This window comes from Xyrauchen texanus, chromosome 11, assembly GCF_025860055.1.
Source record: "Xyrauchen texanus isolate HMW12.3.18 chromosome 11, RBS_HiC_50CHRs, whole genome shotgun sequence".
NCBI lineage: Eukaryota > Metazoa > Chordata > Actinopteri > Cypriniformes > Catostomidae > Xyrauchen > Xyrauchen texanus.
In genome coordinates this window covers 36,872,094-36,896,419 of record NC_068286.1, presented here as the reverse complement: position 1 = coordinate 36,896,419, position 24,326 = coordinate 36,872,094, and the positions used below count along the sequence as shown (strand labels likewise).

At 44.0% G+C, this 24,326-nt stretch overlaps 1 protein-coding gene across 1 annotated transcript in view; it reads left to right on the top strand.

The window, feature by feature from the left end:
- Positions 1–24,326, top strand: part of LOC127652180 (dystrophin-like) — a 182,525-nt gene that overhangs the window by 62,528 nt on the left and 95,671 nt on the right. Inside the window, exons 34-46 of the mRNA XM_052138250.1 lie at positions 30–164; positions 5,306–5,458; positions 5,957–6,127; positions 6,409–6,519; positions 6,762–6,907; positions 10,033–10,156; positions 12,032–12,207; positions 12,334–12,481; positions 13,957–14,088; positions 14,714–14,863; positions 21,926–22,006; positions 22,191–22,272; positions 22,555–22,721. Coding sequence (XP_051994210.1) covers positions 30–164; positions 5,306–5,458; positions 5,957–6,127; positions 6,409–6,519; positions 6,762–6,907; positions 10,033–10,156; positions 12,032–12,207; positions 12,334–12,481; positions 13,957–14,088; positions 14,714–14,863; positions 21,926–22,006; positions 22,191–22,272; positions 22,555–22,721 — 1,776 coding nt within the window. The remainder of the gene's footprint in view (positions 1–29; positions 165–5,305; positions 5,459–5,956; positions 6,128–6,408; positions 6,520–6,761; positions 6,908–10,032; positions 10,157–12,031; positions 12,208–12,333; positions 12,482–13,956; positions 14,089–14,713; positions 14,864–21,925; positions 22,007–22,190; positions 22,273–22,554; positions 22,722–24,326) is intronic.

Genomic DNA, 24,326 nt, shown 5'->3' with positions numbered 1-24,326 from the left:
TATGATTTTGTGTGCTTGTTCTTTTGCAGGGCATAGATGAGGATGCACTTAATGAATTGTTCTTGAAAGGAGAACATTTCCTCAAGAGAACTCCTAACGGGGAGAAAAGAGAGGCAGTTCGAGAGAAAGACAACCTTCTCCGTGACAAATTTGACACTCTAAAGGTAATTTTAGTTGACACATGTCAAGAATACATTTTATTAAAAAATCACGGCCTTGAGAATGTGATTACAAGCTCTTGACGTTGGGAAAGATAACCAGGGGCATGGCCAGATGAGCTTTGCCAACCCGCTTGCCACATTAACTCAGACCCCACTCACATCCTGGAGAAGATGCGCAACGGCTTAACCCGTCCATTAACGCACAGGTCCATAACAACACCGTTCTGCCTCAGTAAACAAATCCGGACACGGCACCAAATATCAGACCTTTCAATGTACATATCATCAAGCCATATCATGTACCTTTGCTGTAATGCAAAAGCAATTTGATGTCATGTTGATTATACACTGCAAAACGTCTAGGTTACTGTTGTAACCTCCGTTCCCTGATGGAGGTAACGAGATGTTGTGTCAAATGAAGCAACACTAGGAGACTTTCTTGAAGGCATCGGTTACCTCTGAACTTGAGAAAAGGCAAATGAGAATTTGGCTGACAGAATCTGCATGTTCCTCCCCCAAACATATGGGTATAAAAGGAGGGAATCGTGCATCTGTTCATTCAGGTTTTGCACTGAGGAGCTGAGAATAAGTTTCGGCCGTTACAGTGGCTTGGTTCAGCATCGTGGCCGGGGGGACACAATGTCTCATCAGGGAATGGAGATTACAACAGTAACCTAGACCTTCCTCATCTGTCGCTCACTCGACGTTGTGTTGAATGAAGTGACTCTATGGGTCCCTATTCAATCACGGCATGCGCTGAACCGTGTACGTGAGCTGCTGACGCAGGTGCGGGCAGGCAGTTGTGTGCCAAAGCAACAGGCCACTTCAGACTGCACATACCCTTCCCCAACTCCCCATAAAAAAACGGTTTTCGGCATCCTGAAGGGGCAACAAAGCGACGTGCCAAGCATGGGAGCAGGCTACTTTTCTCTCTCTATGTTTCTTTGCATAGAGTTAAAGCGGCTGGGGCCATTTTAACACTATAACATGCATCGGGGAAGGCATTCTTTTCCAACTCCTATTCTTTCAGGGGGAAAAGACTCCGCGGAGACCACCACCTGCCTAGGCTAGAGGGAGATAAAGTGTGGAAAAATACATCACATGTGTTTTCAGGCCACATGTGGAAATGGTGTGGTGGTAGATCCTACCAGCTGCGAGGGAGGAGTTGCTATAAACACGGTGACCGGGTCCACCAGTATTGGGGCCGTACCACGGAAAATACACACAGGGGGATTAATCAGGGGGATTAATCCACAAACTCCCATCCTGTGGAGCACCTATTCCATTACAGAGTAATTAGCACCCAAGGTGGGTCTGTTCGGGGAATTCCTCCACTGAATTTGCAGACCAGAGGGCTAGGGAGGAAGAACATCCAGGGATCGTGAGTTAAGTGGACTCTCCTGGGTGAAAGAGCGCACATGATCACCTCAGTGGAGGGGAAAGGCACTATGTGCAAGTGGAACACCCGGTCAGATGTTCCGCATTCCCGAGTTCTCACGTGCTCGGACCTGAGAGAACACGGGACAAGACCGACTCAACCCTGAGATTGTAAATTCTCATAAAGGTATTGGGTGTTTCCCAGCTCGCTGCTCTGCAAATGTCTGCTATGGAGGTGCCATTGGCCAGTGCCCACGAGGATGCCACACTTCTCGTCGAGTGTGCTCGAACCTGCAAGGGGGAGGGCACAGCCTGGGTGTGATAGGCCAACGACCCAGTGGAAAAGCCTCTGTTTGGAGATGTTCCCTTTCCGCTGTCCACCAAAGCAGACAAAGAGCTGCTCAGAACATCTAAAGCTCTGCGTGCGGTCCACATAGGTACGCAAAGCACACACTGGACACAGCAACGAGAAGGCTGGGTCTGCCTCCTCCCGGGGCAGCGCTTGCAGGTTCACTACCTGGTCCATGAAGAGGGTCGTAGGAACCTTGGGCACGTAGCCCAGTTGCGGTCTTTGGAGGACATGGGTGTTTGCCGGACCGAACTCCAGGCAAGTGTTGCTGACAGAGAACGCTTGCAGGTCCCCAACCCTCTTGATGGAAGCGAGCGCGGAGGGCCGTCTTCAATGAGAGGGCTCTGAGCTCGACTGATTCTAGCGGCTCAAAGGGAGGTCTCTGAAGGCCTGAAAGGACCATGGAGAGAGCCCATGAGGGGAACAGGTATGCCTCTAAGGAACCTTATAATCAGATCGTGCTTCCATAGAGACTTACTGTCCACTGTGTCGTGGTGAACTGATATGGCGGCTACATAAACCTTCAAGGTGGAGTGGGACAGCCTCCCCTCCAGCCTCTCCTGCAGAAATGAGAGCACTGACCCGACTGCGCATCTTTGCAGGACTTCAGATCAGGAAGAAAACCAATTCGCAAACAAGCGCCACATCAGCTCTGGCTTGGTTGATTGTGTCTACGACGGCAGGTGGTAGGCCACTTAGATCTTCCACATCTCATTAAGGGGCCAGATGTGGTGGTTCCAGAGGTCTGGGCACGGATGCCAGAGGGTGCCCCGTCAGGGGAATTTGCCAGGGAGGGGCTGTCGCGAGGAGCATGAGATCCGAGAACCAAGTCCGTGTTGGCCAATAGGGGGCCACTAGAGTGACTTGTTACTTGACCTTGCACAGCACCCGTGCAAGTAGGCTCACTGGGGTAAATGCATACTTGTCGGGAAGAAAAAGCGTATCCCGAGGATTTGGTGCTGAGAGAAGGCTAAAAGCACTTACCTTGCTCTGCGCGCCCGGCAGGGGGCGGGTTAGTGACTGAGGAGGAGATCCCATGTAGGCGTCCTCTAGACTCGTCAGAACCGGCCAGCCGGGGGGCAGCAGTCATGGGTCCGGAGGCGAGGGGTCCGAGTGTGGCACCAGGTTGTCGTTAGAATGGAATTTGTGGGCCAGATGACCCAGGGAATGAGGAAATCGCTCTTTTATTCAGAATGGAAATAACTTTAAACAAGGATTCTCCTCCCGGCCCTCCACCTTTGGATGGAGTGGTCTGCTTACCAGCACCGGTTACCAGTCTCGTTCCCTGGGTCATCCATATCAGGAGTGCTTGGGAGCCTTCCGGGTCCTGCGGGGCACTCGATGCAGGGGCTGAGAGCTGGGCCCAGGTTGAGGCGGAGCTGCCTGGCATTTGGAAGCCGCAAGGGGGGGGGCCTCGGCGAGCAGACGGAGCATGGTGGTGGGGCATGATGTGGGAAATGGCCTCTGTCTGTTTCTTCACCACCGAGAACTGCTGGGCGAAGTCGTCTAGGGTGTTGCCGAATAGGTTGAGCTGGGAGAAGGGGACGTTGAGAAAGCGGCTTTGTCTACCTCCCGCATCTTGACTAGGTTCAGCCACAGGTGACGTTCCTGGACCGCAAGGGTGGCATTGCCTGCCCGAGTGTCCGCGCTGTGACCTTCGTGGCCCAGAGGGCGAGGTCAGTCACAGAGCACAGTTCCTGCAACATGTCGAAGTCAGTACTACCCAAGTGCAGAGTATGGAGGGTTCAAGTCAAACCCCACGCTCACGGCAGCCCGGGCAAGCATGTTGGCCATCTGGGCGTCACCCTCAGTCTTGCCAACCCGAAGATGGTAGTCCAGTCGAGTCTTCCGCGTCAGATGCCGGGACGCTCTCCGATGCAGCTGCGAATTCGTCATCCAGCTCAGCTGGAGCCTGGACGGAAGTCAACAAGTGTGTCGGGGGGCAGGTGGTTCGTGGGGATCTACCCGGCGAAACTAAGCCTGCTGCCATCTCCAAATCGCCACCATCGCCACGGGTCAATCCTGTGGAAGAAGGAGCGATGCGGGGGGGGGGGTGTCTGTAGTGTCGTTCCTTTTTAGGAAGGAAAGCCGCGACCACAACATTGCCATGGTTAAGTTCTCGCAGTGAGAACATGAACCATCCACAAACAGCGCCTCAGTGTGATCGCGGCCCAGACACACGAGGCAGCATCTATGACCATCAGGAGCGGAGAAAAATCGACCGCATCCAGGAACTACACATGGGCGGATGGCATCTTTAAAAAGACGCGTCCTGAAAAGGACATTCAACGCCTGCTGTCTGTGCTCTTTTAGAGAAATAAACTCTTTTAGGGAAATACTCTCTTTAAGAAGTGTTGTCGAAGCGCCCAGGGGCAATCTGCACTGCCGTGCAGAGAAGGAGAAAGACGCTGAAATGCACCGTACATCCAACAGCAAACAATCTACAGGGGTGAGTGGAACAGAAGTGATCTCAGCTCGCTGATCGCACAACCACTCGGCTCCGAAGAAGAAATCTGAGTGAACAGATGCACGATTCCCTCCTTTTATACCCGTATGTCCGGGGGAGGGACATGCAAATTCTGTCTGCCAAATTCTCATTTGCCTTTTCTCCAGTTCAGAGGCCCTCAAGAAAGTCCCCAAGTGTCGCTTCATTCGACACAACGTCGATTGAGCGACAGACGGGAAAAAAAAAATTTCACCATTATTTTTGTTTGTTTTTTGGTAAAAAATATGCATGCCGTGTTGAACATGAGAAATGTGTTTCCATTATTTGACAGTCAGTCCATTTATTCCTTCACCATATTTTTTTCACCAACATTGTTTGTTGTTGATAGATCCTCAAATTAAGAAAAATATAAAAATATAAAAATGGTCCATCCAGAGTTTACATGAATGTGTTTTTACAGTATACAGGATCTTTCCTAATGTCCCATACATTACATACTTGAATGAAAAAATAAGTTTTCTTAATAACGCTTAAATGTACTCAATTACAAAAACTGGACTGCTCATTCAGCTTCAAAACCTATAGTTGGTCTTTTATGTTAGTTATTGAAGTGCATTAAATTGATCAATTCTTTCATGACCCCCCTACTTTGGTAGTGTCACTGCGTTAAACCCCCATCATCACATCCTAGTTACGCATCTGCTCAAGATTACAATTCAGGTCAAGGACAGGGTAAAATTGGAATTAAGATGAGGTCAGGATTAGGTGTTGGGTTAGTATTAAAGCTATTTAGGACTGTGATTTGTTGATATGAATGTTAATCCAGGAACAACAAAGGAGCATGTCATACTTGGTTAAATAATGTTTTGCTTGGTGAAATAATCATGCAATCATAATTCATTAATTGTTGTTTATTATGCATAAATATGTGTATTTATATACAGTCTTTATATAACTAATCTGCATTCACAGAATCTGAGAGCCTTGAGAAAGAAGGAGGCTCTTGCTCTTGCCTCGCAGTGGTACCAGTTCTGTAAGAAGACAGATGACATGATGCAGTGGCTGGACAAAATTGAGAGGAACATCGCAGAGCTTTCAGATTCCCTCGAGGAACCAAGAGTGAAAGTGAGAGTGAGCGTTTTCACAATCTTTGCTATGCAGAGCCCTTATATTCAAACTTTCCACCAGGGATGTGACTGAAATAACATCTGGTACTCAAGGGGGTTACATTTGACTTTAAATCTCACAAATGTGCTTTGCTTTATTGCAAGCTTTATTTTTGAACTGTGATTGAATTAAACACACCATGGGCTCACAAACTTTAAACTTTATTTGCTTGAGGTTATTTTGAGCTACTTTTTTCAATGCCTTGCTTCTGTCTTAACAAGTTTAATGGTGAAATGTGCCATTTCTGTGCCACTAGTGGCACCAATTGCAATCGCTTTTCAAACTGTTTCCAAAAATACTTCCCCTGTCTTCCATTGGTTGGAAAAACAGATAGTCCCGCCCCAAACTCATGCAACTGGGCCACTTAAAAAGACACATTATAATTATTTTGGTGCCATTTGTGGTGCAGAAATTACACACATCATCTTTAATTATTTGGAGATTTTTGTCCATCAGATGGTCGGTTCTGAGATTGAACAGCAGCGTCCAAAGCTGGAAGAGTTGCGAGGACTGGACCGCATGCTTTCAGAGGGTGGAGCTGCCAAGCTAGTGGCGCGCCGCCTCCTCTCAGTTAATAAAAGCTGGGCAGAGCTGGACATTAACTTCACTAAAGTGCACCACAAAAATGTAAGTATATTCTAAGTGGTCAAAACAAAAACTGTTAGAAACGAAATACTGAAAACACATGTATCATACACAATATTTGCATGCATAATTTCAATCCAATATTAAATGTAACAGTATAACAGTTTGTTGAGTTTTACCTTACTGTGTAATTGCTTTTTTTAAATGCAAAGTAACCTGTTGTTTTAACCTGTTTTATTACAAGTTTCAGATTTCATCTGGTTAAATCTTTTTAATAATCTAAATTAAATTAATTAATTTGTTCCCCATCATTGTGTGTACAGGAACTGCAGTTTTTACTGCAGTGTATCGCTGAAAATAAGGCTTTGTTGAACTCTCCTGAGCACTGGTCTGCAGCATTCATCAACGTACCCCAACAAGAGAAGTGCCTTAAGGTGATTCCATAAACCATGTCTCATTTATAAACCAACATCCCGTAGATTATGAATTACATTTTGGATTACCCAATGGCGACATTTTACATTTTGATGTATGTATGAATATGGCAGAGTATGTACTTTTTTGATGTATGGTACAAACTATTTTCAGAAATGTGCTCAAAATTCACTGCTACCTCTTTCGATATAGCAGTAAAAATATAAAAATCCTTGAATTTTTCATGTTATGTGTGATTTAGGAGGTTAAAGTGAATCTGAAAAAACTGGAGAGTCCAGTGACAGAAGCTCTGAGCAGGGGTGCAACTCATCCTGAGGAGAGCCTACTAGTCCAGCTTCTCAGATCCAACTGGGAAAACTTCAAAAAGCTTTATCAGGACAGACTCAAGTAAGGATGAGTGACATTACACTTGTGACTACCACACATTAATGCCCTAAAAACAAAGTAATAGGCATAATAAATGGTTGTTGTTTTTTAAATATTTTGAGTAAATAAGAAGGTATACTTACGTTTGGTTACGTATGTAACCTCCGTTCCCCGAGGGAGGGAACGACACGTTGTGTCGGAGAAGCGACACTAGGGGTCTCTCTTGAGAGACCCCTAGTGAACCGAGTCGAATGGTCCGGTGCAGCCAGCGTGATGCGTTGGGAAGCGAAAGCCACGCTTCCCAGCTCTGCGCTAGGGGCACCAAAGGGACGAGTATTCTGGACGTACCCGGCGGGGCCTCGCAGCAGGGCGGAACAGGTAATGCAGCGTCGGGCGGCTTCATTGCGGCCTGAGGCTGAGGTGCTAAGAATAGACTCAAAGCACTTACCTTGCTCCGCGCGCCCGGCAGGGGGCGGGTTCTTGACTGAGGAGGAGGTCTGATGTTGGCGTCCTCTGGACTCGTCTGAACCGGCCAGCCGGGGGACAGTCGTGGGCAGGCGGAAGGCGGTATTGTCCGGTGTACCGGGACTGTTGTGATCTGAAAGCACATTGCCGTGAGAACGGCATTTGCGGGCCAGGTGACCCAGAGGCAAAGGAAATAGCTCTTTTATTGAGAATGTGGGTACCACAGCCCCCGTCAGGGGGTGTGGCAAATGAAAAAACAAAGGATTCTCCTCCCGGCCCTCCACCGGGGACGGAGCGGTCTTACCACCTCCGGAGCTAACGTCTTCGGCTCTGGGTCGGCTGTCTCAGGAACGCTTGGGAGCCTTCCGGGTCCTGGAGGGGGTTCGTGAGTCAGGCGGCGTGCGCCGCCTGCGGAGTGCTCGACGCTGGGGCTGAGAGCTGGGCCCGGGTTGAGGCAGAGCAGGAGCTGGTTTCCTCGCAGGGGGACGCCCTCGGCGGGCAGACGGGGCAGGGCCCGTAGCGGCAGGTCTGCGGCGGGGCATGATGTGCGAAATGGCCTCCGTCTGCTTCTTCACCGCGGAGAACTGTTGGGCGAAGTCTTTGACGGTGTCACCGAAAAGGTCAATCTGGGACAGAGTGCGTCCAGGAAGCGGTTTTTGTCAGCCTCACGCATCTCGACCAGGTTGAGCCAAAGATGGCATTCCTGGACCACTAGGGTGGCCATCGTCTGTCCGAGTGCCTGCGCTGTGGCCATCGTCGCTCTCAGGGCGAGGTCGGTCGCTGAGCGCAGTTCCTGCAGCACATCATGATCAGGTCCACCCCTGTGCATGTTTCTGAGAGCTTTGGCCTGGTGGACTTGCAGGAGGGCCATTGCATGCAGGGCGGAGGCAGCACGTCCAGCCGTAGTGTAGGCCTTCGCGTTAAGCGAGGATATTGTCCTACAGGGCTTGGATGGGAGTACGGGGTGACCCCGCCAGGAGGTAGGGCTACCGGGGCATAGATGGTGCGCAACTGCCCTATCAACCTGGGGAATCGCGTCGTACCCGTGGCGCTCTCCGCCGTCGAGGGTGGAGAGAGTGGAGCGGGTGGCACCTAGACGAGCGGAGAGCGGGGCTCTCCACGTAGACGTCAGCTCATCATGCACCTCCGGGAAGAAAGGGACCGGCGGGATGCGAGGCCGCGAATGGCGCGCTGCTCCCAGGAACCAATCATCCAACCGAGAAGGCTGTGGGGAGGATGGAGGGTTCCAGTCCAACCCCACGCTCAAGGCATCCCGGGCAAGCATGTCGGACATCTGAGCGTCGGCCTCAGCCTGGGCCTGCTGGCCCAAAGGCGGCAGTCCAGGGGAGTCCTCAGCATCAGACACCGCACTCTCCGATGCAGCGGCGAGCTCATCTGCTTCGGACTCGGGAGGATAGACAGCCGGGCCGTGAGGCGAGCCGCTATCGCCGCGAGCGTGGACGGAGACCAGCGAGCGTGTCGGGAACGGGAGGTTCGCGGGGGCTACCCGGCGAAACTGCACCCGCTGCCGCCTCAAATCGCCCCAGCGCCAACCGCACCGTCCTTAATCCCGTGGGAAGAAGGAGCAATGCGGGTGCAGCTGGGGTGGCTTGCTTTCTGTTGAAAGCGAGCCGCGACCGCAACGTGGTCATGGTCATGTTCTCGCAGTGAGAACATGAACCATCCACAAACGCCGCCTCGGTGTGATCGCAGCCCAAACACACGAGACAGCGCCTGTGGCCGTCTGAAGCAGAGAGCACTCTACCGCATCCAGGAACGACACAGGGGCGGAAAGGCATCTTGAAAAAGACGCGTCCTTAAAAGGACGTTCAACGCCGCTGTGTTTGCTCTTTTAGAGAAAATTACTCTTTTAGTAAAAAACTCTTTTAATACACAGTGTGTGTGTATGTGTACGTGTCTGCGCTGTCGAAGCGCTCAGGGGCAACAGTGCACACCGTGCACTGAGAAGGAGAAAGCCGCTGTTGTGCGCCGTCAAGATCCAACAGCATGCAGATCGTCAGAGGAAAACAGGAACGTTTAAGTGGCGTGTAACTCGCAGCAAACTGCAGACAGACCATCGGCTCCAAAGAAATTTTCTGAATGAACTCCCGTATTTGCGCCGCTTAAATACCCGTATGTCCGGGGGCGGGATATGCAAATACCGACTGCCAACTCCCATTGGCCCTTTTCAATAAGATCAGAGGTGAATATCGGCGCTCAAGAGAGACCCCTAGTGTCGCTTCTCCGACACAACGTGGAGAGAGCAACAGAAGGGGAACATCTTATTATATGTACTGTAAATTATTTTTATCTGTGCTTCTATTTTAGAAAGATAAATGTTATATGAGCATGTTAAATTAAGCTGTAACATTTCTAGTTGGGAATTTGATTCCATTAAACTAACAGTGCCAACACATTAAGTATTTTGAAAAAAGGGGAATACTGAAAATGCACTACTGATTAGACAGTGATATGGAGAAGAGCCATAATAAATTAGCTGTCAAACGCTGTTGTCTAGATTAAGAAATCACACAATTGTTGATTCTTTGCAGTTGTTGAGTGCTTATAACAATTTTTGCTCTAAATTTAGCTGTTTTTTTCCAAATAGTTTTGTCTATATTTACTCTGTGACACACACAACGTTTTATGTCTAATGTTTGTCTTCTTTTGCGACTGTCCAGATGCTTTGAAAAAAGCAGTAAATTCAGTGAGGAGCTGAAAATGCTTGATGATTGGCTGGTTGATGTGGAGAGGACAATATTGAAGTATGAACAAGACCCCATTAATAACAGAGATCACCTCAAGGTAATCAAAAAATAAAATATTTTTACATAATTACACGTTTTCTTTTTACCTTTATTGACTTTGCCCCATGCATTCAAACTGAGCTCACAGAATAGAGCCTAAAAGTCTGAAAATAGCTTTTTGGCAACAATTTCTTGGAAGCCTGTGTGTATAAAGTAAATACATGTTAAGTAATTTTTCTTTTAATAGAGCTTTTCACAATACAATCGTTCCAATGCAGCTTTGCAGAACATTGTGCTGTAATGTCTGTAATGTCTTAAATTTGTCCCACTTTATATTATGTGTCTTTAACTACTATGTACTAACATTAAAATGCATAATATACAATATTTTTATTGTGAAAATGCATGATGTTCTGCAAAATTCTCACACAATTCACACTGGATGCCACTTAAGTTGAGGTACCGGTAGGTTTAGATCTAGGAGTAAAGGTTAGGGGTTCGGGTTTAGGGTAAGGGTTGGGGTAATGTTAGTTTTAGGGGTAAGTAGGGCTGGGTATTAATACAGATTTTTCAGTAAAAAACATTTTTTTTCAGCTTATGGGACCTTTAACTTGGTACATTGCAAAAATATAAATTGAACTAATTATATTTTATTTACTTTTCATAAATTTGGTCACATTTTGGCTTTTTAAAAATGTACAAATCCATGGATTTAATCAATAAATAACATATTATATTTCATATATTAGTTTTGTTACATGTTTATTATTTCATTGCTTAATTGGTACTGTTTAATAGTATTTACATTGATTTGTTGAACACATGCTTAACCCGGTACTGTCTCTTTAGCAAAACCGGCATTTTTTTCCAAGAGCATCTGTAAATGAGTGCATGTTAACTAGAAAGACTCAAGCGGCTTTATCTCATCTGTGCTATTCGTGATTAGAATTAAAAGTTTTTTTGTTTTGTTTTTTTATCAACAACTTACTGTAGAGAACAGAAAATGTATTAAAAGAGACATTATTCAATGACAAATGGGTTGCATGGATCTCATCTTTGGACACACATTACACAGAACGTTTACTCCCAGCACTCACACCACTATACTACAGAATCACTGGTGAGTGAAATCCAAACATTTAAAGTACCAGCCAGTTGCCAAAGATATACATTTTTGCCACATACTGTAGCGTTAAATTTATTTGCAAATGCGAGTGATTTCCTCGTTTGTAGTAGAGGGTTGCGCATAGACTAGAGTAAATTATTGATCATGAGATTTAAGAATTGAAGATTGTTTAAATGAAGATTGCCGTGTATCGTAAAATCTATATTTTTACCAACCCCTAGGAGTAAGGTTAACAGTGTAAGTGTTAAATTCAGACATTTACAAATGTAAGTACAATGCACCAACACATATGTACATAATTAAGTACATTGTATCAAATACTTAAGTACATATTAGTTAAAGACACCTAATTTAAAGTGGGTTCCTTAAATGTCTTAGAGGCCTTAAAAATACCTTTATATAAATAATAATAATAATAAAAATTATAATTATAAATAAAAGCTTTATAAAGGTATTCTTAAAGTGAATTAGAATAAAAAATTGACTAATTATTTTCTTAATACACATTCTTGTTCTTAGTGTTAATGATTCATCAGTGCACGTTATTCTATTTGTTTTTGTAATCTCATGTAAATGCTGTTAGACAATGCTCTACCTGTGAAACCACTTTTGACTGGTGTCATCCATCCAAAATGATTATTAATTAATATAAATATAATACCATTTTGGAAAACTATGAATTTGTGTACAGACACTCTAATTTTGTGGAAATCTGTGGAGATTTCTTCTCACACAGGGCCTGGGTATAAGCCATACGAATTTGTTTCAAAACTATATACAGTATACTGCATCATTCTCCTCTCACAGGAGCTCCAGGAGGTTTTGGAGAAACAGGAAGCTGCCGTTAAGGGTGTGAATTCTTTCGGGACAGACCTGACTCCACTCGGCAGTAAGGACGATAGGGACTATATTAAACAACATCTCACCTCCATCAACTCCCGCTGGGCCAAAGTGTCCAACCAGCTCGCTGAACTCAAGAGACGGTTAGTGTAAATGCAGGACTTAATCTTAATGCAGGCATTTAAATATCTTGGCATATTTAAATTTGAGCACAAAACACCTACACAATTGCCCTTTTTGTCCTTATTTTGAAGGAATGCGTGTTTTAGGTCTTCAGGGGCGAATAATGTTCTTGCCGAGCTAAATGAAGACATAGGGGAGTTCAGGTCCTGGCTGGATGATGGAGAAGCTATAGTTGCACTTCCTGTGGAACCAGGTCATAAAGAACAACTCAGTGCAACCTTAGAAAAAGTGAAGGTAAAAACAATTATTTTCTTTAAAACTATATTAGTAGGTGATTAACATGAATAGGGAACAAAATATGGAATGAAGTTGTTTTTTTTCTCCAACAAGCTGTTAGTGAAAGAAGGTGCTTAATATTGATTGTCAACCTGAGGAAGAAATAAATAAATAAAAAAGCCAGAGTGCAAGTAAAAGAGTTTTTAGTAGGGGCTAGCTAGTTAGTTTGTGACCAAATGGTGGTTTGTAGTTATTGATGAACTGATTCACATTAAAGAAAACCATTTGTTTGATAATTTTACGTACAATAACTTCACAGGGTAACAGGGATTAATGATTGACCTTGACAAATGCAGTCAACACTATAATTTGTGAAAAAATTGAGAAAATTAAAGTCCTTACGTACTTGACTTGCTGATATAATGTAAAAAGGCTCCAAATGTTGATACTTCTTGGGTTTCACAATTTTAAAGGAATATTCCGGTTTCAAAACAAGTTAAGCTCAATCGACAGCATTTGTGGCATAATGTTGATTAGTATAAACATTTATTTCGATTTGTCCCCCCTTTAAAAATAAATAAATATGAGTTAAAGTGATGTACTTAAAATGGAAGTGAATGGGGCCAATCCGTAAATGTTGAAATAGTCACTGTTTCAAAAATAGTCCTATAGTAACAAGACAAAAACATTATAACTGCCATGACAACATAACAGTAATCCTGATAAACGACGATTTTAAAACCTTTACAGCTCAAAAAATACACGTTTAAAGAGATAGTTCACCCAAAAATAAAATTTCTCTCCTCATTTACTCACCATCATGCCATTCCAGACGTGTATGACTTTCTATCTTCTGCATAACACAAACTAAGATATTTAGAAGAATATCTCAGCTCTCTAGGTCCATTCAATTCAAGTGGATGGTGATCAGTACTATAAGCTCCAAAAATCACAGACAATGTGGTAATTATGCCACAGATTCTGTTAATTGAGCTTAACTTGCATTGATCCCAGAATATTTCTTTAAGAAGTGTTAACATTTAAAAATAGCAATAACTTGAAATAAATTTTTAAGATTTGATCCAAATTTATGATGATTTTAATTACTGAATACAGCTGATGAAGAGATGTTTAAGATCTCTGAAGTGGGACAGGCCAAAATTTTAATGGGGATACAGACATTTAATGTTTTGAAAATTATAAAGTTTTCATGCTAGGTTAATTTTCAATTAGATTAATAGCTTATCGAACAAATTTCTAATTGTTCTCTCTCTCAAAAAAAAAAAAAACGTAATGCTTTAATAAAATTAATGGGACATCGGTGCAAAGTTTTTCATATTTGTGGAATGTGCTAGCATCATTAGCTCAGACATATGGGAACAAACTTTGCTTTTAGCTCCATATTAAAATTCTAATTCCCCCATGAGTTGAATCACCAAACATGAGTCTCAAAGGCGAGCAGATAATTAATATGTGTGCGTGAAAATCTTCAGGATCGGGTGGTGGAATTGCCAATCAGGAAGCAAACTCTACAACAGATCAACGACAAATGCTCCTCTCTCCCAGCTGATGAAGTCAAACCACTGAAGAAACATCTCAAGGTTATCAACATGAGATGGGCCAAGGTAATTCAAATGATTTCCTTTAATCTTTACTTCTCTAATGTTTGATCTTTCCAGACCATTAAATTCAATGATTATGTGACCTTGGCATGATTAGTAAGAAGTATCATTTCCGTTAACAGCTTAATGAAGGCATTATCATTAAATCGTTTTAAAAGTCAGATCCAAGTAATCATAGATGCTCACAAAATCTGCTTGCCATTATTTGAATAAATTAGTTCTATTTTTTTTTTTTTACATAGTAACTTGACAGTAAGCACATTTTCCACTGAAATTCTCTACCGGAATGTGTTTACTCTTTAAGTTGTTTAGTTATTCCTATTGTTCCCAATGGTGATTCTAATTAGACTCTCACAACTTTAATACAATAGCTTTTTATACCTAATTTATTTTTGTGCATTATTGTAATGAGAGTGACATTTTTACATTATGGTAATGGTAAATGTGCTTAATTGTCATAAACATAATGTTGCAATGCAAAACAATCTTACTGGTTATAAAAATAGGCTTCATTTTCTTTAAGCAAAATATAATTTCTTATTTCTTTCTTTTGATTTTGGGGTAAAATAAGACCACACATCTTCTTGCAGTGATTTAAACACCAAATGTTTCCTTGTCTCTTCCAAAGGTGTCCTCTGATCTTCCTGAGAAGCAACGGCAAATGGAGGATCTCTTTAGGGATTTGTCTTTGTATCAGGAACAGCTCTCCAAGCTCTCCAGTTGGGCCTCTACTTCAAGGACTCAACTCGAGCAGTCTCCTATCGATGTAGACCCCAAGGTAATTTCTCAGACGTGATCGAGCACCTATATGCAGAGCATACTTGTAACGTTCTTGGCAGGCAATGACACAGGAGCAGACGATGATGTGATGACGAACCCAAGTGCAGTTTATTTACAAAAGTGGTATCCAAGAACCCTAATTTTAAACGTGAACAAAACATAAACATGAACTTGACTAATTATGGCTTGACTATGAAACAACACCAACAATACTTGACAATGGCAAACATGAAGGCTTAAATATATGAAATGGGGGAAGATAATCCAATGAACAAACAGAACTCTAAACAAGATAATTAAACAATTAACCAATGAAAACAAGTCACATGAACATGGAGGGAAAAAGTCTAGGTTATTGTTGTAACCTCCATTCCCTGATGGAGGGAACGAGACGTTGTGTCGAATGAAGCTACACTAGAAGCGACACTAGGGGACTTCTTTGAAGGCCTCTGTTACCTCTGAACTTGAGAAAAGGCCAATGAAAAATTGGCAGACAGAAAAGGAGGGAATCATGCATCTGTCCATTCAGGTTTTGCACTGAGGAGCCGAGAATAAGGTTCGGCCATAGCAGTGGCTCGGTTGAGTATGGCCAGTGGGACACAATGTCTCGTTCCCTCCATCAGGAAATGATGGAGGTTACAACAGTAACCTAGACGTTCCCCATCTGTTGCTTACTTTGACAAAAAAGTAATAAAGCGACGTGTCAAGCATGGGAGCAGGCCGTGCCAGCCGCTCCTTTTCTCTCTCTGTTTCACACATAGAGTTAAAGCGGGCCATCTTAACGCTATAACACGCATCAGGGTTCTTGTCCAACTCCTATTCATTCAGGGGGGAAAGACTGAGCGGAGACCACCTGCCCAGGCTGGGGATGTAAAGAGTGGCGAAATACGTCACATGGGTTTTCAGGCCACATGTGGGAATGTCATGGTGGTAGATCCTACCTGCTGCAAGGGAGCAGTTGCTACAAACACGGCGACCGGAGGGCAGCGGGGACTGCCCAAGGGAGACACAGGTCCACCTGTAGGGGGACTGTACCGTGGAAAATACAAACAGGGGGATTAATCCACACAAGGTCCCATCCTGTGGAGCACATATTCCAGTACAGAGTCATTTTAGTACCCATAGTGGGTCTGGTCAGGGAATTCCTCCACTGAATTCTTGGACCAGAGGGTTAGGGAGGAAGAACATCCAGGGAGCGCAAATCTAGTGGACTCTCCGGGGGGAAAGAGCACACGTGATCACTTCAGTGGAGGGGAAAGGCCCTATGTGCAAGCAGAACACCCTCTACGGAGTTCTACGGGCTCGGACCTGAGAGAACATGGGACGAGACCGACTCAACCCTGAGATTGTAATATCACATAAAGGTATTGGTTGTTGCCCATCCCGCTGCTCTGCATATGTCTGCTAGAGAGGTGCCGTTGGCCAGTGCCCACGAGGATGCCACACTTCTTGTCGAGTGTGCCGAACCTGCAAGGGGGCAGGCATGACCTGGGTGTGATAGGCCAATGCGATGGCATCAATGGCCCATTGGGAAAGCCTCTGTTTGGAGACAGCGTTCCCTTTCCGCTGTCCACCAAAGCAGACAAAGATCTGCTCAGAACATTCAAAGCTTTGTGTGCATTTCAGATAGGTACACAAAGCACATACTAGACACAGCAACGAAAAGCCTAGGTCTGCCTCCTCCCGGGGCAGCGCTTGCAGGTCACTACTTGGTCCCTGAAAGGGGTCGTAGGAACCTTGGGCATGTAGCCCAGTCACGGTCTTAGGATGACCTGGGTGTCTGCTGGACAGAAATCCAGGCAGGTGTTGCTGACAGAGAACATGTGCAGGTCCCCAACCCTCTTGATGGAAGCGAGCGCAGAGGGCCGTCTTCAAGGAGAGGGCTCTGAGCTTGATTGATTCTAGTGGCTCGAAGGGGGGTCTCTGAATGCCTGAAAGGACCATGGAGAAATCCCATGAACCAAGTCCATGTGGGCCAGTAGGGGGCCACCAGAGTGACTTGTTCCTCGTCCTCCCTGACCTTCCACAGCACCCGTGCAAGTAGGCTCACTGGGGAAATGCGTGTTTCCGCAGCCCCTGGGGCCAGCTGTGTACCAGCATGTCTGTCCTGAGGGGACCAGATCCCTGTGGGCACACAGTGACTCTCGAGAGTGGGCTAGGATGAGCTAGTCATCAAGGTAATTGAGTATGTGGATGCCCTCTTCCCTTAGCGGGGCAAGGACTGCATCTGCGACCTTCGTGAAGATGCAAGGAGACAAGGACATGCCTTAGGGGAGGACCTTTTACTGATATGCCTGGCCGTCCAATGCGAACCGTAGGAAGGGTTGTGTCGAGGCAAGATAGAGACATGGAAGTACATTTCCTTCAGGTGTTCTGCTGCAAACCAATCTTGATGCCGAATGCAAGTTAGAATGTGTCTTTGCGTAAGCATTTTGAACGGGAGTTTGTGCAAGGCCTGGTTGAAAACTCGTAAGTCCAAGATCGGTCGTAAGCCGCCACCTTTCTTGGGTACGATGAAGTATGGGCTGTAGAAATCCTTCTTCATCTTGGCTGGAGGGACAGGCTCTATCGCGTAAAATGGTTGCAATCTCCGCATGCAGGGTGTTGCACCGAGGTAAAGCGGATGCCGGCGAAAGGAGGCGGGGGCCTGGCGAACTCAATCGCGTAGCTGAGTCAGATGTTCCTTGCCAACCAGCGCAACAGGTTGGGAAGTGAGAGCCATGCGTCCAAGCTCCGTACGAGGGACACTAAGTAAGGGCCCACGATCATTTTTGACGTTCCTGGCGAGGCAGCGGAGCGGAGCAGGTAGTGTGGCATTGGGAGGCAAAAGCGATCCCGAGACTTTTGTGCTGAGAGAAGATTCGAAGCACTTACCGCACACCCAGCAGGGGGCTGGTTAGTGAATGAGGAGGAAGTCCCATGTAGGCGTCCTCTGGACTCATCAGAACCGTCCGGCCCGGGGGCAGCAGTTGTGGATCCTGAGGCAAGAGGTCTGCATCCGGGGTCCCAGGACTGCTGGAGTATGACGTCAGTGGTGACGTCATCCTACAGGCCTTGGAGGGGAGCACCGGGCGATCCCGCCAAGCAGTGGCGTTCTCGGGACACAGGTGGATCGCAAACGCTCTGTCCACCTAGGAGACCTCAGAGTACCCGTGGCCCGCCCCGCCGTCGAGGGCAGTGAAAGGTGCCAATCATCTAGCCGTGAAGGCTGTGGGGAGGACGGAGGGTTCCAGTCCATTCCCACGCTGATGGCTGCCAAGGCAAGCATGTCGGCCATCTCAGCGTCAGCCTCAGATTGGGCGTGCCGACCCGAAGCAGGCAGTCCAGTTGAGTCTTCCACATCAGACACCAGAACACTCTCTGATGCAGCGGCGAACTCATCATCCAGCTCGGGGGGCTCGAGGGAGTAAGCAGACTGGACGTGAGGCAAGCTGCTCTCACCTCAAGCTTGGACAGAAGTCAATGAGCGTGCCGAGGGTGGGTGGTTCGTGGGGATCTACCCGGCGAAACCGAGCCCGCTGCCATCCCCAACTTGCCTCCATCGCCAGCTGGGATGTCCTCAATCCCATGGAAAGAAGGATCGAGGCGGGGGGTGGCTGGAGTGGCGTTCCTCCTTAAGAAGGATGGCCGCGACCGCAACATTGCCATGGTAAGGTAAGGAACCATCCACAAACGCTGCCTCGGTGTGATCGTTGCCCAGACACACGAGGTAGTGTCTGTGACCGTCAGGAGCAGAGAGAAATCGACCGCATCCAGGAACTACAAAGGGGCGGAAAGGGATCTTTATAAAGAAGCGTCCTGAAAAGGACATTCAACGCCAGCTGTGTATTTGCTCTTTTAGAGAAAATAAACTCTTTTGCAGAAAATACTCTCTTTTTAGAAGCGCTGTCGAAGCGCCCAGGGACAAATCTGCACTGTCGTGCAGAGAAGGAGAAAGCCGCTGATATGCACCGTAGATCCAACAGCATTTGCTCTACAGAGGTGAGTGGAACAGTAAGTGACTTCAGCTCGCTTATCGCACAACCGGTCTGCTCTGAAGAAAAAAATCTGAATGTTTCCCTCCTTTTATACCGGTATGTCTGGGGGAGGGACATGCAAATTCTGTCTGCCAATTTCTTATTGGCCTTTTCTCAAGTTAAGATGTAACCGAGGCCTTCAAAGAAGTCCCCTAGTGTCACTTCTAGTGTCACTTCATTCGACACAACTTCGAAGTGAGCAACAGACAGGGAACAGGACTTTTCAAAATAAAAGTCATGGAATCAAGACATGAACAAAAACACATCTAAACATGACAATACTATCAACACTCCTGCTGTTTTGTAATTTTGCTTTTTGTCTCATTTCAACCATATACAGTAACAATTGCATAAACGTTGGTGTGGTGTAGTGGTTAATGCTCAGGTCTGGCAACCGGAAGCCATCAACATTTTGTCCATACATAAGGCACAAGGGTCAATCGATTGATGATCAAAAATTATTTGCACTCGTCCCTTCTGTTTTTTCTGATTGAATAATCATGTTTCAAATTACATTGTGGAAGTTAATTGCATTATGAATACCTTTTCGTGTTGACTTAGATATGATTTTATATCTGTTGTATTGGATGTGAATTACACCTGTTGAAAACTCAAATGGACAAGTACATTTAAAGATTATGGAAACTTGTAAGTTGTACTAAATTTTAAAATTCACTTTTGACCATTTCAATGACCTATTGGTTTTGTCAGCCGAAGCCTGAAGAAAAACGTACATTATTAAACTGTGTCACAAAGTCATTGGTCTCATTTTGCACAGTCTCTCACATTTGCACCTAGAGAGTCTTTCAGACGGAGCACGCTTTCTATTTAATTATACTCCCAGCATCCTCATCCTCATGGAGAGTTTTAGCTGCTCCCTTCAGGGCTTGAGTTTAGTTTCCCTAGACGTGGAACTAATGGATTCAGGAAATGATTTGTTCTTTCAGTTACTGAGCTTATAAAAATAACTTTGTACAGCTGTACTGATGTGATTTTGAATTGTTTGTGGCTGCCACACTCTGATTCTACAGCAGTGAGCTCTTGAAAATGATTTTTATCAAAGTGTTGTTGGTTTGCCCACTTTGACGCTACTGCATGCTGTGACAGATGTATTAGTGTAATTTTATATTATTGTTTTTGTTAGTTGCCCCACACTGTTTGAGACATGAATGATACCTCAAATCATGCAACTTATTGAGGAAAGGAGTGCTTTTTTAAATTGAGTGATATGGGGCTAAATTCATGGCAAAGCTCATCAGGTTCAACCAGTCATGGGCATATTCATTAAAACCTCTATCCCACACCTCCTTAATTTCAGCCCAGATGAAGCCTATGAATGAAAACACACACACTTATGAGCATTACAGGGTGTACCGATAAATGCCACCTTTTGGTGGGTTGCCAAAGAAAAGTATCCAACGGTGACATTACACCACTTTAATGTCAACAGGAAACAATGGGGAAGTATGAATGAATGGTAAAGTTACTTATCAGTGTCAATTAAAGAGGTGAAACTTGTGAAATGGCTGCAATCAGTTAAATGGAAAATCTTTATAATCTAATTTATAATATAAATCTTTAATAATATTTATATTACAATCTACAGCCTCAGTAGTTGAACTTCCCATTTTTCCTGGTGGATGATAAAACTGCGGAAACATCCCATAGATTGATGAAGGGACCAATCCATTAAATATATAGTGACCAAAATATCAGAGATATATAAAGAGAATTGGGAGTAGGTTCACAGAAGTTCTTCTTCGTTCAGAGGTAAAAAGAAGTTTGAAACAACTGAGAAATGACATACTGTTTGTGAACATTCAGACATCGGCCACATCGCTGTGGGAGGCATTTAGAAGTATATTTAAATATATGGATGCTCAAGACAACATGTAAAACATCAACTAATATTACATTAAAATGTGTTATCAATTACTTCATGCCTTATTCTATGAGTAGAATTCACACGAGATCAGTAAAAGAAGATATTTTAACTACTCGCTGATTTAAAGTAATATAATGTGTAATTTTTTATATTTACCATTTGCATTCATGGCACTAACATGCAATACGTGACTATGACATGCTCTGAATACACTCTGTTATCGAAACTTATGATGCCACTGATAGTACTGCAAAAATGGGTCGATAAATAATGTTAATGGGTGGAATACAGGCAAAAATTATTATAAGAGAGGCATATCTTGCTTTGGGCAGAGGATGAATGGCTTTCAGCAGCAGATGGCACACGAGTGAATGGGCACTTAAGAGTATTTGAGTAGATTTGACTTTCGTAGACTAATTAAAAATGAAATTGCATGACATGTTCTTGGAAAATGTCTCTACATGAAAGATGAAAGATGTAAATTTGCACCAGTTTGCTAATAACTCTACACGCAGGTGTGTGGACTGATATTAACTGACTGAATGGGAATTAGCTATCAGCCTCAAATTAAGTGGAGCTCCAGGTCACACCTACTGATTATGTGGACCAATGGCAGAAAGAAGGTGTTTATCAGCCATAACAAAGTTTTCAAAGATCGCCCTTGGCAAGCTGGATTTCGTATAAAATCTTTAACAGTTAGGAGCCATTCAAACCGAACATGTTATTGCACTAAAAAAGCTAGATGCAGTGCAACGATTAGAACAAACACATTCTCAAAACTACTTTTTAACTTGATACTTTTAACTTTTAATGCGCTACACCTGCACGAGACACTGAAAAGAAAAAAATGCATTCGTGTGAACGAATGACTTTTTCTCACCTTAGTTGGCTAAAGCTTATTAGATTTGTCTGTAAAGAAATAGAAAAGTACATTACTTATTTGCCCTAGTTACATTTTTGAAAAAGTTAATCTAGGTATTATTGTCTATCCTGAAAAAAATAAATAAAGTAATGAGTTACTTTACTAGTTATTTCCAAAAAGCAATCTGATTACGTTACACATTATTTGTAACCCCCAACACTGCATACACATATTGTACTTGCTACACATTTCCTTTAATGAGGGTTTGGTATTAAGTCCTTTCTGTCTTTTTTATAGATTGAGGATGATGTAAAGGAAAAGAAGCCAGCAATAGAAGCAGTTTTGGCAAAAGAAAGACCACCATGCCAACCAGAGAAGGTGTATAATAAGCCATGATGCATCAAATAATGTATACATTCAGAAATGACAAAGATATTAGATAACTCTGCACACTTGCCAATAGTTTCTACTCTCATTGTACTGTAATGTATCATACAGTATCATCCTCTTCATGGCATAAAACCTCAATTTAATATTATTCTCCTGAATTGATGTATTCCAGGGGCAGTTTGATGGCCTCAGAGCAGATTGGACCGCCATTCAAATTCTCCTTAAAGAGTGGAGACACAAATATCAGCTTGCAGGTATGATATCATATAATGCAGTTGTCGCACATTATGGTTGAAATTGAAATTTGTATTAAACATGCTATCTAGAGTCAGCATGAAGTCAATATTGTCCCTTTTTAGGTCAAGGTCCCATTTGGCCGATTTTAACTTACTTAATAATTATTTCTGGTGTTTACTATGCACGATTGATCTGTGAATGGTATTCTAAACATTACAGAAGTAAAAAAGGTTGCAAATACTTTTATGAAAAACATTTCATGAAATTCTGAATATAAATGACAATTTGTTACTTTCCAGCTGAAACTTTGACTGGTAGTGCTGCAGGAGATGCAGCGGTTGGACATTTTTATAAATCTTGGAAGGAACTTGATGATTGGCTCTCTCTTCTGGATCACATGGTCCAGACTCAGAGAGTGACGGTCGGAGATCTCGATGAGATAAGTGAGATGACGGTGAAACTCAAGGTGAGAAAGTGATGTAGTTATGCATATTTTATTCCAATTATGCAAGATTACAGTTTTCTGTCTATGCATGGAAGACTTGTTCACTGATTAGGTCCGTTACAAATGTCACCATTCCTTTGCACGATAATTACACTGTTTAATGCACAATACCTTTGCAATTGACTTTCCAATTCCACCCTTTCTCTGACCCTTTGATTTCACAGACCTTTTTTTTTTGTAGCCTGTACTGTACCTTTAAGACTTCTATATGTAAAGGACCTCTGTTATGATTGCAGTGCTTTATGCAGGGCCGTTACTATGCTCATTGCATGTGCGACACATACATATTTTAAAGGCATAACCACACACACACACCAACAAAAAAAAAAACAACAGCAAAAAAAAAATTACAAAATTAAAGCTCATTTTATTCTAAGGATCAGAGAAAGGATGAAAAGGTTTTTGAAAAACTAAATTATGACTAAATTGTATTTGGGACCAAACATTTAATAAAAATTATAAATTGACCATAGAAAAAATATATATAGCCTACACTGGTGGCTAAATGTTTGGAATAATGTACAGATTTTGCTGTTTCAGAATAGAATTGGTACTTCAATTCACCAAAGTGGCATTCAGCTGATCACAAAGTATGGTCAGGACATTACTGATGTAAAAAACAGCACCATCACTATTTGAAAAAAGAAATGTTTTTATCAAATCTAGACAGGTCCCATTTCCAGTAGCCATCACTCCAACACCTTATCCTTGAGTAATCATGCTAAATTGCTAATGTTGTAGGAGAATAGCGTGAACCTCAACACATGCTAGTTCTCCGCTGTAACACACGCAACAAGCCACATGATAAGATGTGCAGCTTGACGTCTCAGAGGCAAAGGCAACTGAGATTTGTCCTCTACCACCCAGATTGAGGCGAGTTACTATGCCGCCACGAGGACTTAGAGCACATTGGGAATTTGGCATTCCAAATTGGGGAGAAAAGGGGGGGAACAAATAGCAGAAAAGAAACAGCTTTCTCTAGAATCATGACAGTCAATCATTGTTTTGAGGAATGAAGGCTATGCAATGCTTGAAATCGCCAAAAAACTGAAGATTTCATTCAAAGGTGTACACTACAGTCTTCGAAGACAAAGGTAATCTGGCTGTAACATGGACAGAAAGAGATGTGGAAGGCCCAGACGTACAATTAAACAAGAGGATAAGTACATCAGAGTCTCTAGTTTGAGAAATAGATGCCTCACATGTCCTCAGCTGACAGCTTCATTGAATTCCACCCACTCAACACCATATTCATGTACAACAGTAAAGAGAAGACTCAGGGGTGCAGGCTTTATGGGAAGAATTGCAAAGAAAATGCCACTTTTGAAACAGGAAAAACAAAAAGAAAAGGATGGAGTGGGCAAAGAAACACAGACATTGGACAACAGATAACTGAAAAAGAGTGTTAAGGATCTTAACCCCATTGAGCTTTTGTGGGATCAGCTAGACTGTAAGGTGCGTGAGAACTGCCTGACTTGACAGCCACATCTATGGCAAGTGCTACAGGAAGCTTGGAGTGAAATGTCATCTGAGCATCTGGACAAACTGACAGCTAGAATGCAAAGT